Source organism: Acomys russatus, chromosome X (assembly GCF_903995435.1).
Source record: "Acomys russatus chromosome X, mAcoRus1.1, whole genome shotgun sequence".
Taxonomy (NCBI): Eukaryota; Metazoa; Chordata; class Mammalia; order Rodentia; family Muridae; genus Acomys; species Acomys russatus.
In genome coordinates, this window is record NC_067169.1 from 53,470,854 (window position 1) to 53,490,728 (window position 19,875).

Genomic DNA, 19,875 nt, shown 5'->3' on the forward strand with positions numbered 1-19,875 from the left:
CATGGTTGACAAATTCAGTGAGGAGACAGGGAGGCTCTTCCTGGTGTCTTAAATGGCCCATAAGCTCTTCATGACAAATGTTCCAGGTCCAGAAAAGAATTGTAACCACACTTTGGATTTGTCTTCAGTGAATTGGTGGAAGCCAAGAGGAGCCACAGGGAAACACAGAGGCAGAAATTGTCTCAAAGAGACCGTGAAACGTTGACCTGAAAGGCTTTATTTTCTCTTTGATGTGCTCAACATGCCATCGTGCATTTTGTTCCTTTTTAAAAATTATTTTATTTTTGTACATATACATTTATATTATTACACATATATGCAATAGATTACCTATCGCAAGAAGAACTGTGACACAATCAGGAATTATGTAAATGTTACATTCTTAGTGTTTTGGCTATTTGGATTTGATATCCTTGAAGAAGACATCTTTCCTATCTTGGTGCATCTAAATTTCTGAATGTATATCAATTTCCATCACATATTGTCATTACCAACTTATAGCACCTATCTAGACCTAAAAACATCTTAATCCCTAACAAATTAAGCTTCATTGTAAAACTAAGCTGCCTGGTCTTCAACTCCTTGTAATTCTCTGATATAGAATTTTGTAGATAGATGCAAAATAAGTTCTAGATACAGTGGCATAGAATTCAAATGTAGGATTATTCTTCACACACATTATACATATATATTTCTACTCTAATATGAGTTATTGTATCCATATAACTCAATTATAATACAAGGTTTACTTACAAGGCTTTGAAAGTGCTATTGAGCTGTTTAGGAGAAATAACTTATACAAAGTAAATGTTAGTAGATTAAATCATGGTCATGTCAATTGCTAGTCTACTTTTACCTCATTTTGTCTCTTAATTGGTGTTTAGTTGTACACATAACTGTGTTTCATGCAGGCGGTGTCATGCAAGCATATGAAGAAGCCCACCACAACCTGCTTGCTCTTACTTTGTTTCCCTCCAACTTACGCCAAGCCCCCCAGCGATTTCTAGACTGTTTTACCTCTACTGTCATGTCCTGTACACATTCATGATTTGATGTATCTATATAAAACCTGGGATCCTCAAGTGTGAAAAAACATGCAAGGTTTGTCTGACTTATTTAGCTTAAAATGGTACACTGCAACTGCAGAAGAATGAAACTAGCTTCCCACCTCTCTGTGGAGAAACTCTTGGAGAAACAATGACTAGCGTTAATGTAAGACCTGAAACTCTGAAAATGCCAGAGGCAGAAGCCATCACAGGCAAGAAGTTCCTGAATAGTCGTGTGTTTGTTTACCAATGAAGCCCAGTGCAAAGAGCAGTTAATCCACTGGGGAGAGAGCCTGCAGAATGGGAGAAACTCTTCACTAGCCACATCTGGCAGGAGAGCCCCATACAGCTGTGAGTCTTGAAAAGGGCAGCATTCCTGGGGACCTCTCCATGGTCCTGACTTTGAGGATGCCCCAACCTTCCATGCAATAGAACTTGCTAGGATATGAAAATTGAAGTTGAGGTCATGATATCCAAGACCCAGAACATTGGTGTCTGAAGCAGCTGTTTGTTTTGTTGGAGCGCTTGTGGAGAGTGTTACCCTATCTAACTCAGGCTGATCTTGAACTCACAATCCTTCTGCCTCAGCCTCCCTAGTGCTGAGGATATGTGCATTTACCAAGACAGCCAATTCATGATTGTGATCTGCAGTAGGAGGAGGAGAAAGAACTTGGAGATGCACCATTGGTACACATTTTAAAGTAGAGGAATCCTTGCTGAATGCTGTTCCCAAGAACATCTGCACCGGTGCATGGGCCAGCCACTCAGCTTCAGTGGAAGGTACCAGCTGGGATTACCACAGTTCGCAGCGTTTGTCAGTTTGTAGAGGGCATTGATATCCAATTTCTATGTATTTTTTCCATTCTGATTTCTAACGTGGTACCCCTAGTCCTTTTGAAATGGCCATTTGATGTCTCTACCTTGCATGCTCAAATTCTTGGCCGAGATTTCCATTGTGACTTATCGTTTTTGATCATTTGTTTGTTTCTTCACTCCTGCCATCACAGTTCCCAGTGTGCTCCAATGTGGTTCTTCTGTCTGGGTTATCTGAACACTTTGTTGCTCTCAGCCTTGTGCTTCTGTTTGCTGTCTGTTTCTTCTGATTCTTGGGATGGTTTTCAACTGGGCTCATGTACTGGTTGTTTCTTTCATGCTCTTAATAATCGTAATAGGCTGGCAGGATTTACACGCTACTGTTCTACTGGAAACAGAGTGTCAGTGAGGCTTCAGGGACCTCTCTAACCTGGTATCATGATGTGTGTGTGTGCTGTCCCCAAATGCTATGCAAATGCCTTGGACAAGGGCAGACTGTTCCCCACCTGTGACTCTGCTCCCCACCAACTTCCTCTCAGGTGCACATGGCATAAAGCAACGGTATCACTGACTCACATATGCTGGGCATATTGGCACAAGGCTGCCATCTCATTACATGGGGCTGAGCCTGGGCATTGTAAGTTTCAGGTTATCATGATACACATAGAGTTGCAGGTCACTGCCTTAGTTTCTTCTCTATTGTTATGCGGAGACACCATGAACAAGGCAACTTATAAAAGAGAAAAGCATTTTGTTGGGGATTTGCTTACAGTGACGTAAGTTGTCCATGATCATCATGGGAGGGAGCATGGCAGCTGACAGGCAGGCATGGCACTTAGCAGGCAGCAAGTAGGCAGGCACGATGGAGCAGTACCTGAGAGCTAACATGTTGAGACAACAACCAGGGTGCGGAGAAAGCGAGCCAGATCCAGCTACCTACCATGGTGTGGGCTTTTGAAACCCCAAAGCCCACTCCCAGTGACACACATACTCCAGCAAGTCCATACCTCCTAATCCTTCCCAAGCAGTCCCACCATTTGGAACTAAGTACTCACATCTATGAGCCTGCGGGGGCCATACTCTTTCATACCACCACAGCCATCCTGCTGGATATAATGAGAACTTATCTCAAAACAAAAACACTCCCAACCTACATGAGTACCAAACAAAACTCAAACAATAAAAGTTCCCCAAACACTGCCACCAATCCTGACCCACTGCTCTAAAAGCCACAATCCACTGTCCTTACAGCCTCAAAAGTGTCTGACTCCCACCTAACCCCATGAGACAAATCATCACAGAAGTGGCCTGAGAAAGGGTGCGCTGGACAGAACCCTGTATGAGCCTCAGGGGGCAGGGGGACCAAGGACAGATTCACCACTGAGTGTGACTTTCATTTAGTAGCTGCCTCTCCAGATCCATTTCTTTTTTTAAAATTTAGGTAATTTATTCAGATTACATCTAATTTGTTATCCCCTCCCTTGTATCTTTCCGCTCCCCCTCCCTCCCTCTTTCATCCTATTCCCCTCCCCAAGGTCTGTGACAGAAGGGGATCTTGTCCCATACTATATGATCACAGCTTATCAGGTCTCATCCTGGTAGCCTGCTTACCCTTCCTCTGAGTGCCACCAGGTCCCACAACCAAGGGGGAAGTGGTCTAATTCGGGGAACAAGAGTTCATGTCAGAGTCAGTCCCTGCTCCCCACACAATTATGGAGAATGTGCTGTCCATTGGCTAGATCAGGGTAGGAGTTCTAGGTTTACTGTATGCATTGTCCTTGGTTGGTACCGTACTTTGAGCTGACCTGCCTCGGTCTAGATCCACCAGCCTTAATGGTCTTCTTGTAGGTTTCTAGGACCCTCTGGATCCTTCTAAATAAGGTTTTTCACTGCAGCAGCATGAATTGAGGGATGGAGATTCACCTCAGATCTCAGCTGAGGTAAAAAGTTTGTGTCATCCCTCGGGCAACCATTTAGCAGAATCCTCCTCAGTGCTAGGTCTCTTCCGTCTAGATACTGTGAATGTTATCATGACTTTACGTAAACATAGGAGCAAAAAAAAAAAAAAAAATCCAAACTTAGAAAAAAGGCAAAGAATTCAGTAGCAAAAGAAACCCCAAAATATCCATGTTTACAAATGGACTAAGGACCTGAATAAGCATTGCTGAAAAGGAAATGTACAAATGGCCGCCAGATATAGAAAAAAGTGTCCAGCAATCATCATCAGGAAAATGCAAATGAAATTCACACTCAGAGTTCATCCCACCTTTGTTGACATTATCAAACTGTGGGTTCCTCTCTCTGGGAGGCTGGGCTGAGAATCTGGTCACAGAGTTTTCTTCAGACTTCTGGAGGTTAGCTGAGGAAGGCTTTGTCCAGAGATCTGGTCACAAAGAAGGCCTTCTGGGTAAGAAGGGATCACAGGGCAGCCATGCTCAGCTGGGGTTGAGACAATGGGAATCTGAGTCCCTTTCAGAGGGAGAAGGGAGCCTGTGACTTGTGAAAAGCCAGGTAACAGACCACACTTGGTTGCATTAAAGGCAATCAAGAGTCAAAGAGCTAGATTTTAATCCACTAAACTTAATGGTAAAAGAAAAACAAAGACAAAGAGCTACAGAAGGAAAAAAAGTGGGAAAAATCTGTGCCCCTGGACTCCAGATCTGGGTTTTTAAACTAAGGGTAACTGAATTGCAGGAAACTCCTAGGACACTTCCTGGGGCTTGTCTCCAGGGCACCTTTGATTTGTTTTTCTTCAAAGAGCCAGCTTTTGACACCTTTTGTGTGGGTGAGGGTCCTTGCAAAAGGCCCTGCAAGCCTTTTACCACATTTGTGGTGGTGGGTTGTTTTGCCAGCAGGGTGTATGGCTCCCCTGTGTGAAAGCTTGAAGCTTACTGGGTGGGAGCCTGCAGACAACTACTCCCTGCCCCCCCTCTCTCTTTGAAAGAAGAAAGAAAAAAAGGTGTCACTATTGTGTTTCTAGATTGGGAATTATCTGGTATTTAACCAGGACTTGGCTGGCAGTAACCTCAGCAATAATCTTTATCTGTTGTTTTAAAAATCAGAAAAGGCAGGGTGCAAGGAGAAACAGGGTTCCAATGCTCTAGTACAGGGCCAAGGAACGGGAGCAGCCAGTTTACAAAGGGGTTTGAATACTAAGGGGGTGGGGGAGTAGCGGGAATAAAGTCTCTGGAGGTCCTGGGTGGAGCTCCTTGAGCACCTGTACATCTAGCCCAGGATTGTTGATATAAAAACAACAATCATTACGGGGGTGTAGAAGCCCTGAAAGGGAAATTAAGGCAGGAACTTGGGTTATAGAGCCAACTGTTTATAGGGTTTACATTTTAAACATAAGTTTGTACAGAGATGTTTTAAGATACATCTACATAGACAGAGCAAGTTGTAATACTATGTAAGTTTTAACGTGTAGTTGTCAGCAGTCCAAGGCTGTTGGCTGTGGACGTCTTCATCTGGTTAAGCTGCTTTTTGAGGGTCCCAGTTAGTTGGCTCTGGCTGGAGGCTGTTGTTTTTCTGAGCAGATTCAGTGGAGGACTTTTGGTCTCCTGGGGTGCAGTTAGCTTCTTCAGGGAGGGATCTTTAGGCTTTACCTTGTGAGTAGAAAATACCTGTGGCATAATTACAAGGGGAGAGGATCCCAGGCAGGTGGGCATCTTAATATAGGAGGTTATGAGAGAAGGAGGTAACGAATAAGGCTGGTTCAGCAAACATCTGATTGGTAGTGTATTATGTAGACCTGGAACAAAGAGAAAGGCAGAGGGCCTGGCAAAGCATTAAAGCATCTCTTTAGTTAAAGGAAAGGAAAAAAATCTTGGTTCGGTGTCCTTTAAAAGGAAAGGTTAGGAACTGAACTCAGGACTTCAGGAAGAACAGATAGTGTTGTAATCCTTGAGTTACCCTCCCTCATCCCCCCCAGCCAGTTCTCTGAGGAGGGTAATACCTGTTGAAGGTAGCTGAGGAATAAACGTTCTTGATTACATATTTGAGATAAACAAAAAGGCTTGTTTTGAAAAAAAGTTGACTGGCTTTGTTAGTAGTTAATGTAGCTCATCCAGTCCGAGGTGTTAGCCTGTAAACCATTTTGTTAGAGAAGGATTTGTTCCTTGTATCTTTCTGTAGCCTTAGGCTGGTAGCCAGGCTGTTTGGGGACAACAAAGGGGCTGATGGGCACCTGAAAACATTTAGGCTGGGTAGCCTGACTATTTAGAATCTTAAAGGAAAAAGGACATTTAACTAGCAGGGAATCAAACCCTGTGCCTTGTGTTTCACAGCTTGAAACATTGTCAGTTGAGCTGTTGGATCACTTTGAGAAAAGGGAGAGCCCAAGGCAAACTTTGAGAGGAATCTTGGTTTAAAAATGTGGTTAGTTATTTTGTTGAGGATCTGTCCTGAATTCTAGAGGATAGGGGAGTTTATTAGTTGTTAAGTCTGTCTCCAATCAATCTCAGGGGCCAAACTAGGGGTGAAACTGCACCTTTCCTCTTCAGCTTGCTTGAGGTAACTGGTGTTGTTCAGAGTAATAGAAACCAAGTAGCGCAAAGTCCAAGTCAGAAAACAGAGGACTGGTGAGGACCGATGCTGCTCAGGCCAGAGATGTGCCACAGAAGGGAGCCATCTAAGTCACACTGGGATTAGCGACTTGGTGATGGTTAATCTGCACTGTGGCTCTGACTGCATTTTAGTCAACCAGGAGGCATTTGTCTAGATAGGTCTATCTATGAGGAGGGTTCCAGAACCATTTTCTTGAGGAGAGATGGCTCCCTATGTGTTTGGACTGTGTCATTGCACGGACTGGGTTCCAGGGTTGAATAAAAAGGAAAAAAGAAACGTCACTTTCCCCTGCTCCATGTGTTCAATTTTCCCCAGTGATGGAGTCTCCGTTGCCTGCTCCAGGCAGAGTGAACTCTGCCACCCACTCCCCTCCAGGAAGGTTGTACCTTTTATACTGGGAACCTAAACGTATACTTTGTGAGCTATTTTTGAAAGCAATGAAAAACATAAGCAACAGAGGCTCCACTCTTCTCTGCCTGTGGGTCCCACCGAGACTGTCCTAGGAGAATAGAAAAAAGGGCCTCGGGATTTGAAATGCTGCTGTCTGCCTGCACACCACAGCCTCCTCTGAGAGGACCCTCCCCTGCTAAACAAGAAAGGACAATGGTTTCTCATAGCTGGTGCTGCCAAGTTTTTTCTTTTTCTTCTTCATTCTGTGATTTTGACTTGTACAGGAGACTGTGTTACTATAAACGAGAGGGATATTTGTGTTTTTTGATGTCCTGTTTACATTTTCTTGGAGGGAAAATGCGTTTCATTGTTCAATAAAGCTGCCTGGAGACTACCCCGGTCCTTTCTGGTAAAGAATCAGCTGTGCCCAGTCCACTCTTGCAGCCTTACCACGAGGAAACAATGTTACAGTACCTTCCAAGGACACCCTAAGAAGACAAAAAACCCTTATCACACAGAAAACAACCTTGTGTAGTTGGAGACAAGGTTGTTTCTTGTGGGTCTTCTTTTTTGAGGAGCTGTGGATGCCTGGGTACTGTGAAGACTAAAGCCGTTTTAGAAGGGTCCTTATATTCTTTGTGTATGTGGCCCTCTCCAAGCTCTTCATAACCCTAGGTCAAGTATTTCAGCTGTGAAGCCTGCTTAGACTACAAGGGGAGAGAACTTGCAAGTCTCCCCTCCTAACTATATGGCAGTATGTGGGGGAGGGGTGGTCAGAGCTGCCAGCTGTGAGAAGAAACACTATTGAGTGGAGACTGCATTGCAACAAATGCCCCTGACATAGCAAGCATCATTGCCTATGGAGGGCACATGATTCCCTTTGCAGTACTCAGAAAGATGCTTGCTCTCCTCTCCAAGATACCCTGTCCCTTTCACCAAAAGACTATCCAGGCTCTCCTTAAGTTGATGTCAATATGGAATGTGAAGGAAATATCAGGAAGCCAAAACACTGTAAAGTTTGCCAGCATTTATTTCAATCTCAACCAGCAAGATTCTTGGGAGAACAGGGACGTGAGTAGCAGAAAGCCTTGCTCACTGTCTGTCCATGGCCCCATGTCCAGGGCTCCCGTGATCTCAGCCTAGGCGATACCGGCGTCCTCTCCTAAGGAGGAAACAGAGAGACAAGTGGACCCTAAAAGCCCTGTGGGAACTGAGAGGAGGGTTTGGGTGCTGCCTGGGGGAGAGCAAGGGAGACAACCAGGCTTTCTGTGAGAGATGAGAGAGGGAGGGGCTGGCTCAGAGCCCTCACCTGAAGAAGCTGGACACACGTGCCAGCGCTCTCTGGAAGCGGCCCTTCCAGGACCTTCTAGGAGGAGCATACTTCCTGGTCCCTCTTGGCCCATAGCATGCGTTCTCCATAGTGTGAGCAAAGACACCACCTTCCTGGGAGTACCATGGGTTTCCCCCAGTCTGAGAAAGAGAGTTAAGGCAGCAGTTCCATCATGGCTGCTGTCCACTACCCGATTTGTCTACGGCAATGTGCCCCTGCACTGCTGGTAGAGGTGCACAGGATGGAGAAGAGGGGAGACCTGCCAGGAGTAAACCCCAGCCGCCCCTGGAGGGTGTTCCAGACTCCATGGGAATGACACTTATGTACCCAGGAGGAGGAAAGAAGGGTATGAAGACCATGCTTCCAAGAGCGTGTGTGGTGTCTCCAGTGGCACCCTACTCTTTGCACAAATCAGCTGAGCTCCCCCCTATGCTGGGTGCAGAGTGTGGAGGCCCAAGCTCTCCATAGCCATAAACCCCGCCCCTTATGTCTCTAACCTATTGCCTGTGCCTATGGTTCCTCCCTGCTTCAGGCCAGTACACTGTGCTCAACCAGTGGATACATTTCTGGAGTGTGGCCTGCTTCCCAACTCCCGCCACTCGGAACTCTTTCTTTCTTGGCTTGGCTTTTCATTTTCAGTCTGTGCAGCACAGCAGCCTGAATGCAAGTTCTGCTGTCTGAAGTAAAAATGCAGAGTTCTTCTGTCTCTTGGTGAGCGCCCATTCGGCAGGGTATCCACACACAAAACTGCTCAGGAGTCCTGCCTATGGTCACCCCATTTAGTTAGGACTACCGTGTTTCTCGTGGCCCTCAGGAGGCTCAGCTTCCACATGATTCCTTGAGTACGTGCTGGGTATGGCGCCCTGAGACCTGGAGGACTGGACATCAGCTTTCCTCTGAGGGGTTTGCGCTCCACAGGTCATGCACATACCTGCTCCTGTGTGTCTGCTTCCGGTGGGTGATGCAAAGTATTTGGGGGCCTCGAGAGCTTCTTCAGTTTGCAGGACAGTCACAAGGGATCAGATATAGAGTTTCAGGTTTAGCAGTTTACACTTAGATCTGTGATTCGTTTTTAGTTACTTCTTTTGCGAGAGCTCATTTAGAGTTGTATGCTTGAGAGTTTTTCCTTGAGGGCATCTACATTTTCTCTGTGCCATTCCCTAATACAATTATCATAGAGCCTTTGTAGTGTTGTCTGTGGCTCTTTTTTTTAAATTCACTGGTTTGTATGTCCTGTCCTAAGGTGACCCCAAGGTGTGGTGCTTTACCACCATGTTGTAGAATAATAGTGTATTTCTGGAGTCCTCCTCCAAATGTCGTTAGCCATTTTGGGTCCTATGCATTGTGCTGTGCAGCTCTGAGCAATAAGTTTTCCTTTTGTTGATGATTGCAGAGAGTGAAAATCCTGACCTTTTAGTGTTTTGATAAAAAAGCATAGTACTTTTATTTCAGTTTTCCACAGCAAGATATTAATGGGTTTCTTTAACCAAGTCTTTCAGTGTTTGTGCCAATATCTCGATAGATATTTCATGTATTTTACTGTTATTGCAAACTGTTATTAAGGCACTTTGAGAATACAGTTGAATTTTAGTGGGCCTGTGTATAACATTTTTTCCTATTCAACAACCTTGTACACAGTTCTAACATTCAGGGGATGATATCTTTCTAGAGTGTGGAGTATTTCCTATATCAAATATTATGTCACTTCTTAAAGGGAGATGATACAGGGTTTTTTTTTTGTTCAGTGGAATGCTGTGAACTAAGCAAATCCTAATTGGTTTAAATACAGAAAACAAGTGTCTGTTGAGTGTTGAGCTATAATTGGAATATCTGTATCATATGGCCTACCCACACACCTCCAAGTCTCAAGGACTTTTGTGAAAGAAGAGGCAGGAAGATTGTGACACCTAAAAGTCAGGAAAGACTAGGATCAAACAGTGTCTTCTGCTTATGACAGGACCTCTGTAGTTTTGAACTCATAGCACGGAAGAGCTGATACAATTCATGGGCTCACAATCAAGCCCAGTGTGCTCTACAGCCTATGCTGATCGCTTGCTACAGTTACCTGAGTGAAGCTATTACAGGAATGCATCCCTCAGGTCAGCTTCATGTGTGGTACTTAAATGTCTAAATAGGAGCTGGAGTGACGTCTCAGTGGTTATGAGCACTGGTCGCCCTTACAGGAGTTCTGGGTTCATTCCCCAGAACCCACATAGCAGAACACAACTACATGCAACTCCAGCTCCAGTGAATATGATGCCCTCCTTTAACTTCTGCAGGCACCAGGCACATGGTATACATGCATACATGCAGATAAACTATGTGCACACATAAAGAATAAGTAAATATAGGAAAAATTTAATGGTGAAAGGGCCTTGTATTACTAGAGTAAGCTAGAGTAAACTGTGAATATTTTTCATACACTGATTCAAACTAAAGTTTTACAAGAGATTTCTGTCTATGATCACAAGTCATACTGGTCTGTAATATTTCTTGTGGGTTTTGTATTCTTAATAATTTACTGATTCTTTGAGAATTTTATCCAGTGCATTTTGATATTTACCTGCAACTCCTCCACTGAACTCCTTCCAGACTCACCTCTCCAACTTCTTGGCTTTTTTTTGTTGGATTTACTACTTATGTGTATGTATGTGGGGCTTTGTGTGTGTGTGTTTGTGTGTGTGTGTGTGTGTGCTGGTGTCTAAGAAGGCCAGAAGACGATATTAGATGCCCTGCACTGCAGTTCCAGGTTATAAACTTCCTATTGTGAATGCTGGGATTTGAACTTGTGTCCTCTGCAAAAGCAGCCCATGCTCTTAACTGATGAGCCATTTCCCTAGTAATGGCTTTTTATAAAATTAATAAGCTATTGATTCCAATTTGTGCTCTCCACATATTACAGGGTATAGGTCCATCGAGTGCGGCATGGTCAACGTACAAGTAACCTTACCCTTAAAAGAAATCCTGAGTCTCCCTTTCCCAGAAGCCATCACCTGTCCATAGCTCCTCAGTTACAGGAATGAATCCATTCTGATTCCATAGTAGAATGTTGGCTTCATCTTGCACAGGTCTTGTGTAGTTGCTATGAGTTCATGAGTCCTGTCATGTTGTGATGACATTATGTTATTCTTGTCCACCAGTGGTTCATAAAGTGTTTCCTCCCCCTCTTCTAGGCCAGCACCACAGCCTTGGAGAGGGTGTGTGACATAGATGTTGAATTTGTGGCTTAGCACTCCATAATCACTTGTTCTCTGCTCTTTGACCAGTTATGGGTTTTGAGTTAACTACCCACCACAGTTCAATGGCACTTCTCTGATGAGGTCTGGGGGCTGGACTAATCTCTGGGGAGAAATGTACAAACTTAGAGGGCAAGTGATTTAGTAAAATAATCATAGTAGATTCACCTTTGGGACCTTTGAGCTCCCCAAGCTTGGGTTTCTTGGACAGATTTGCAGGCCTTAAATCTCCAACTGGAAAACAGTTATCCCCATAACATTATTTTCACCCTTGTACTGGGGGACTTATCTTACTATGGTGGTAATTATTGCAGTTCACAGGGTTCACAGCTGCGTACAAATACTGATGCCATTTTCCTCTCAGCAACCTATTTCGTACCTTTTAGCACTTTGAGAGCTAGCTAGCAGAGAGGAAGGTTCCAGGCCAGCTTCCCGTCTCACTACAGGTGTATTCCCCCATATTATGGGATCCACAAGGAGACTGTGCTGCCTTTCGACTACATCTGAGCAGAGGGTCTAGGTCCTCACCATGCATGGTCCTTGGTTGGTGCAGCAGTAGCACCCTCCTCCTCAGCCCAGATTTGTTGTCTCCATTGGTCTCCTTGTGGAGCTCCTGCCCCCTCCAAATCTTTCTACTCCCCAGCTCTTCCATAAGACTTTCTGTGCTCCACCCCAGAGTTTGGCTGTGAGTCTCAGCATCTACTTCGATCCCCTGCTGAGGGTAGGCTCCTGTCTTGTTCCTTCTCTTCAACTGCTTACTTCTGGTGTGTTCCTATTTGCCCTTCTCAATGAGAATTAAGTATCCTACCTAGGGTCCTCCTTGTTATTTAGCTTCTTTAGGTCTTTGTAGTGTAGTGTGGTTATCCTGTATTATGTGGCTAATATCCGCTTATAAGTGAGTGCGTCTTTCTTGGTCTGGATTACATCACTCAGGATGATCTTTTATTAAACACCACCAAACCAAATAATCCAATTAAAAAACGGGATACAGAACTAAACAGAGAATTCTCAACCAAGGAATATTGACAGGCCAAGAAACAAACATTTAAAGAAATGCTCAATGTCTCTAGTAATCAGGAAAATGAAAATCAAAATGACTCTGAGATTCCATATTACACCCATCAGAATGACTAAGATAAAAAACTCAAGTGACAGCACATGCTGACAAGGTTGTGGAGAAAGGGGAGCTCTCCTCCATTGCTGGTGGGAGTGCAAACTTGTACAACCACTTTGGAAATGAATCTGGCACTTTCTCAGAAAATTGGGAATTGTTCCACCTCAAGACCTGGCTATACCATTCCTGGCCATATACCTGAAAGATGCCCCAACACACAACAAGAACATTTGCTCAACTATGTTCATAGCAGCTTTATTCATAATACCAAAAATATGGAAATGACCTATTTGTCCCTTAACCAAAGAATGGATAAACAAACTGTGGTACATTTACACAATGGAATACTACTCAGCTATTAAAAACAAGGAAATCTTGAAAAATTCAGGCAAATGGATGGAACTATAAATGATCTCTAGGGTTTTAAGAGAGAATGAAAAAACAAGATCCATGCTACACATGCACACTGTGATGGTTGTGGTGATGCACTCCTGAAATTACAGCTTTTGGGAAACAAGAGACTCACTTCAAGTTCAGGACAACATGGTCTACATAGTGAGACCCTGTCCCATACAAAACAAAAACAACTTGTGTGCTGAAGCTTGAAAAGATAATTTATGGCATGGCAGGTGGATGTGTTACATTTCATATACAAAAGGAGGCAATTCTGGGAAACACCCCAAGGATCACAAAGCTCGACTTTACTAGCTTACTTAAGTGAGCAATGGTAAAAGACAGTGTGAGGGGTGCAAATGGATCCCAAAACAAATTGGTAATGCATAGTCTCAGCAGTTTGTTAATAGCCCAGTAAAGAAACAGGAAATTGGGTGGGAAAAGGAACTGGATGGTCTTTGAGGATTCAGCTTTCTGCCTTCCCTCTGTTCTTTCCAAATCCTTCTCTCTTTCTTCTACTTAAGTGGGAAGACCCCACTGACTCCAGAGGTCCTTTTTGTCTCTGCCACTCAGGGATCCCTTTTGGAAGATCCCCAGTATCTGGACTCACTTCTGGAGGAAGTCATATCCACTACTTGCTTGGAGTGAGAGCAAGGAGGAGGTGTTAGGGAACAGAAGCAGCTGTGCTCAGGTGTCATTGTTGCATTGTGGAGGACAGTCTGAATGATTAATGGGGGACTGTGGAAAGAATGTGTGGAAATTTTTGAATGAAAATGAAGAGGGTGTGCTGGCCAGGGAGGGAAAAATTAGTCCACTAAGAAGGTCTGTTATTTTTTACCAAGGCCCAGCATTTCAGAGTTTCAACAACAACAACAACAATGACAAAAATCTGTTGGGCTGAAGAATGCTGGGAATGAAAGAAGGGTTGTGGGGACAGTAATAATTCAGCCATGACTGGAGATTGGGAGGAGAATCCATTGGTTTTTTGAGACATAGAGTACTACTGTAGTGGAACGAATCAGTACCTCACTGTGGCTTTGATTTCCCCACTGATTATTGCTTCTGAGTACCTTTTCATTTTGCCCTTTGTATGTGTAGGAGAAAGGTCCATTTCTATCCTTTGCTTAGATTTCACGTAGATGTTCGTATTGTTGAACTGTACAGTTTATTTTTTTTTGTTTTGTTTTGAGGTACTGCCTTTCTAGTTAACCCAGAGTGGCCTGAAACTCTTGATCCCCCTGCCTCAGCTTCTTGAGTACTGGGGTCAAAGGCTTTGGTTATCACCCCTGATTCAGAAGAAGAATATAATTTTTTTTTATGAGAAGGAAAAGAGTAGTCAGTATAAAGGGGAAATCAAGGTGATGATCAAGGTTAAGGTTAAGCATGAGAGCAATCTTAATGAAAAGTTAAAGAAAATATGGAATTCATGAGACTACTGGCTGAGCACATGAGCCATAAAACCCCATGCTTAAGCGAATAAATGTGGGCCATGAGAAAGACAAATAATGATGTGCCAGAATGGATTGTAGTGCTGGTTGAAGACTCAGGACTATCTGTGCCTGAAAACGGTTTGTGGGGAGTGAAGATAAGGAGCCAAACTCATTATCAGGTTGAGCGTCAGTGAAGAGCTTCATCCATGTGGAACTTCTGGGAAGGGGGACTATGTTATAAAGGCTAGATGAAAGTTGAGACAACTATAGGAAAGAAGGCTGTGAAAACTTACTCCAACAGTGAGCAGAATAGAGAGGAAAATCCCAGTCATGGAGGATGTGATATTCTAGGGACATAGTAAGTAAGGACCCCCTGGGATAGGGGGTCCAGGGGCTATTCTGGCCTCCACTCCTGACCTGAAAGCCATGGTACACGTGTACCCAGCTGCTATTGTGACCCCACATATAATAGTGGGCATGAGTCTAGAGCTCCCTAGGGTTTTGAATTTGGCTCCAGAAGACCTCCATGTCACTCTGACAACTTCTATAAACCATTGCATCTCTACCCAAATCAGGGATGAAAAGCATTTCTACCTCTTTCAGACCTACAGATGTCACAGTGGTTCTGTCTTCTTGTGAGTGTCATGTCTGGCAAGGTAAGGGGGCCAGGTCTCTTACACATGACTAACCTTGGGCCTTAAATCCTTCACTTCAGGGAACAGCATGGGCTCTTGCCTACTGTGAGTGCCTCAAAGAAGAAGCAGGGTACAAGGCTGAAGAAGTACCTGGGTCAAGGAATGATAAAGAATATGGCTGTTGCCCCTAAATCCGAGAAGCATCACAAGAAGTTGGCTGTTGAAGCAGAAATCCACAGTGAGTGTCTTTGGCTGGGGAAGGGACCCACGTTTAGGTGGATGGAGCATGTGTAATTCTGTCAGCATCCCTGTCCTGAAATTGAACTGCATCTGGTGGCAAACACTCATCATGTTGGTGTTAAGAATTAGACGATTTGGAGAAATGCCTGTTTAAGTCCTCTACTTATGCTTTATGTTGGTAGATTTTTTTGTTGTTGCATGGTAAGTTTGTTGTTTTGAGACATGATCTTGCTAGTTAGCCCAAAGTCTTCTCATACCCATGATCCTCCTGCATCAATCTTCCCAGTGGCCATTCACTAGAAAAAGAAATTTATCTTGGAGCCAAGAAAGGTACATAGTGTGACAAAGCCTCTAGACTGGGGCTAGAATATTTGGAATGATGGGGACAGCAAGGCTCATCTAAGCTGTGCCTGGTGTTTTACAGGTGAGAAGAAGAACACTGTGCACAAGCATGAGACCAGGCCCCACAAGGCTGCACAGGAGGTAAGGAGACTCTGTTGCTTATGGGAGGGGCTTCCAGAACCTACTTCCCAGACTCCTTGCACAGTGTCCTAATGGCATGTGTTCCATCCTAAATGTACCATGACTTACCATGTGACCTTGGGGTTCACTACATCTTCCTGGATTTCAGTATAAACTGCAAATTGAAGGCAAGCCTTGCTGATCTTCAAGGTCTTCAGGTTCTGACATTCTGGGTTGCTGTGCTCATCCTACAACATGCTCATCTCTCCTGCCTTTCTGGTTGGTCTGGTATCCAAATTCCTACTGTTGTCTCTACTTCTGCAGGGAAGTTCTCAAGGTATTATGATGCACAGCAAGCAACGAGAACATTCGATTCTGCCCTATAGCTCAGTGACCTTGGAGCAACAACCAATGATTTCTTTTCCCCTGGAGCCCAGTGGTCTCTCTGCCAGGCCCCAAAGGTGAGTTGAATAAAGACTTAGAGCCACATGTGTCTCATATCATTCCTTGCTCAATGCAGTGGTTGGTGCCACAGGAGGTAGGTGAATAAAGAAGAAGAAAGAGAAGGAAGAGGAAAAGTGTGAAGTGAAGAAGAAGGGAGCACGTCAGAAGGAGAAGTGATGAGAGGACACTCTCAGGCTTTAGAATTCCTAATGTTCAGGGTTTGGATAAGTGATTCCATCTTTCCAACTATATGTTTTCCAGTAATCACTCAGGGAAAACAATCTACATTTATAACATTGACAAGAGGGCTAGAAGAAGTCCTACCACATACTAAGCCTTCAACTATGCTTGGACTATCACTTTATGCTATAATAGATGGACATGAGAGAAGACCCTGTTGGAACCTCAGGTCATGGTGTAGAGATGGCCATAGAGGCCTAGAGAAATGCTAAAGGCCAGAAGAGAAAACCTCTTAGAGAAGGGCCTGGCTTGTCCTTCATAACTAGCAAGGACTGGGCAAACTGCAAGTAAAGCCAGTCCTTGAAAAATGAGGGCACTCACGTCTTTCCAGATGCTTTGCAGATTAGTCACCATAGATTTGGCATCATCTTCACTGTAGCCCTAGGGGGAAAGATCTGGTATAAATTAGTGTCTCAAGAAAAAATATAGAAGTTTAAAAAGGAAACAGTCTAAGAAGGTGCCTAGGTCAAAAAGACTACACGTTTTCCAGTCATTCAGATTTCCCCAGGATGATTTGCAAACCCCTGGTCTTCCAAGTGTTCTGGTAGGAAGTGTCCACCTGAGGGTTTAATCCCCTGGCCTCTCCTCTCATTGTTTCCAGATTCTCAAGTGTGATCCTGCAACCCTGTGCCACCCCTGGCCCTCTTCTACTGCAGCCACAGGTCCTGGCAAAGTAGTGGGGTCCAGGTCCCCGGGAGGGAATGAGCTTAGTGGATGGGAAGAGCAAAAAGCCTCAGGGTGGGGGTGGGTGCTGGGGGGACTGGGCACTTAAAGGGGCTCCTGTGGTAGTGGAACAAGGTGTGACTTCCCAGCTGCCATTCTCTAATGTCATTTCCTTTGCAGGTCCCTAATGCCGCCAAGCAGGACTCTGTTGCTGCTGCCTTAGAGTGGCAGAGGAAGCTGGAGGCTGCGGAGGCTCTGCTGGCTCTGAAAACTTCTTGTCAGGCTCCTCCTGATTCAGCCCCTCTGCAAAAGTGTGGCAACATGCCAGGTAGCTGTCTTCTTGAATGTCGAACAGGAACTGGGCGGGGGGGGGGGGGAGTTGGGAAATTGGAGGCATTGTAGTAAACTGGTTGTACTTGGGAACCTTGAATTTGAACTTCCTTGGGTCAGACGCTTAAGTTCCTCAGTCTGATGTAAGAGATGGTACCCAAGGTGCTCAGTGGGAATCTTCAGTTAGTGTTTTGCTCAACAGCAAATGGCCAGTACCTGAAGGAAAAACAAAGCAAGCCAAAACAGAACTACCACCATCACAACGACAACAGCAAACAAAAACCGGTAGACCGAGGCTCCCAAGATGCCCAGGTGGTTCAGGAGCATATCAAGTGGTGGGAATAAAACTGTGTCTAAAGATTCCCAGGCCAGGGCAACGTCTCCAGTTCACTGTGAACTGGGGAAGCCTGGGAGGTCATGCATAGGGACTAAGGGTTTGAAAGGGAACAGGATCATGATGATCATGAGATGACTTCAGAGCATTTTCTGGACCAATGTAGAGCCTGGATGCCTTCCCAGTCTGATTTTTCCGAGTCACGTTCACTGGCCCATGCAGTCACAAGCTGAGAGGAGAATTACGTAGTTAGGGAGGCTGGAAGGGAAGGCTGATGGAGTAGAACTAAACAGAACCACAACAGAAAGAAGAACCTGAGGAAGTATGTTAGTAGGAAACCATTCTGGGTTGGTGGACATACTGGAACAAATGGCAAGGAATGAAGCTGGCGACCTTGCTTCTAACAGAGGTCTGGAAGAGTGGGTGGTGTAGGCTGGGCCAGAAGATCCAGGTGATGGGTGTGAGGAGGTTCAGAACTTCCATCTCACACTAAGGATCATATGTAGGGACCCCAGGTTTGACTAAAAGGGATGGTGACTGTGAGTGACAAATGATAGCGCCAAGACCAGAGATAAGGGGATGCGTCGGGTCCTAGTTTCGGTGGCAAACCTTATATTGGGTGAGGCAACCAAGTGTGAGAGTATTGCTGTGTGGTGACAAGCATGTGATTGGGCTCTGGCCTTTGCTATTCTGTTTTCAGGTCCTGCTGGAGAGAGTGCTGCAGCCTCATAGCTCCTACCTTCCACCACAGCCTGAAAGCTCTGTCTCACTCACTGGGCATCTGGAGTGTGTGTCCTTCTTGAGTTAAGAGACCAGAGAGGGATGCCTCACTAAAGCACTGCCTGCTTGGTATCCTGTTTCATGTCTAAAGTGACTAGTGTTTTACAATTTTCTTATTTTTGAGATAAGTTCTTACATAGCCAGCCTGGCCTTGGACTCAGTATATAGTTGACGATGACTTTGAAACTCCTGATCCTTTTGCCTCCACCTCCGAAGTGCTGGGATTACAGGCATGTGCCACCATGTCTGGCTTTTCCCCCCAATTATTAGTGTTTTCAGTTTTCAGGAGTTGTATAAGCTTTCAGACCCTTTTTATGATATAGGGCATTTACTTGACTGAGGTTCAATGTTGTACCTCTATCTGTTATTCCTTTGGAATAATTGCTTTTTATGCTTCTTAGGAAAACAATACTGTGTGATCTAATGTGATCAATTGATGGGATTCCGAGTGGGTTTCTACACCATTGTTTTCATTTGTCCTGTGATTCTACACACACTGACACACTCTTGTATGTAATCATTCATGTGAGATCATTGAAGATTTTTCACTCTGTGTCTAGGCATGTGTGTATGTGTGAACAAATAATAAACACGTGTTGTAGGCACTGAAAATATGAGTTTTTTGTTACAACAGTATAAGACAAATATCAAGGAGGCTTGTTTACCTTTACCAAGCCCCAAGTTAACTAACAAATTGTTTTTTAAAAAATTAATAATTTGATGAAAAGTCCAAACCTTGATGCAGCAGACATTAGTTGAAAGGCTTTCTTAAAAGTGCCCTTTATTTGCTACCCAGGGTAACACATAGAGTAATTGATGAGAACATTTTTAAAGTTTGGATATTCTGAGTCTTCTGCTGAATTTCCAAACACGTGAACTGCAGACCCTACCAGGCAGACAGCTATCTAACTGGATATAGCTTGATCTAGACTTTTTATTGTACTTTTACTTCCTTCCTTTCTTCACTGCCTCATTAAAAAAATCAGAGGTCTCACTATGTAGTGCAGGCTGGCTTTGAATTCACTGTGTACCTCAGGCTGGCCTCTTTGTGCCCCAGCCTATCAAGTGTTAACATTATAGGTCTGCTTCCCCATGTCTGGTTTCCTGTTTTTATTTTCAGTGACACGGGTTTAATGGTGATGATATCCAATCACCACAATTCTTGTGATTTCTGAGGCTCTGCGAAGTAAGGATTCTATTTCTTCCCTTTGATGGCAGAGGAAAACCATATAAAATCACTGAGGATTTGGAGAATTAAGGTGGACTGAAGTCCATCTCATGCCTTCATTCTTCCCATGATCCTAAAGTTCATCATCCTTCAGTGACAGAAAAACATGTCTCCATGTTCCTGCAGTAGTATGTCATTTAAGCCACACCTTTGCTTCACAGTTGAGTTGGGTAAAAGGGGAAGTGTATTTTGGCTTAAGAA

At 44.3% G+C, this 19,875-nt stretch overlaps 1 protein-coding gene across 1 annotated transcript in view; it reads left to right on the top strand.

Moving 5' to 3' along the window:
- The window catches only part of LOC127185280 (doublesex- and mab-3-related transcription factor C1-like), a 35,602-nt gene extending 16,193 nt beyond the window's left edge, over positions 1 to 19,409 (top strand). The window contains exons 2-8 of the mRNA XM_051141803.1: positions 15,034 to 15,191; positions 15,618 to 15,676; positions 15,980 to 16,116; positions 16,941 to 17,001; positions 17,183 to 17,330; positions 17,535 to 17,617; positions 18,367 to 19,409. Coding sequence (XP_050997760.1) covers positions 15,034 to 15,191; positions 15,618 to 15,676; positions 15,980 to 16,116; positions 16,941 to 17,001; positions 17,183 to 17,330; positions 17,535 to 17,617; positions 18,367 to 18,474 — 754 coding nt within the window. The 3' untranslated portion in view covers positions 18,475 to 19,409. The remainder of the gene's footprint in view (positions 1 to 15,033; positions 15,192 to 15,617; positions 15,677 to 15,979; positions 16,117 to 16,940; positions 17,002 to 17,182; positions 17,331 to 17,534; positions 17,618 to 18,366) is intronic.
- Positions 19,410 to 19,875: the final 466 nt, after the last annotated feature.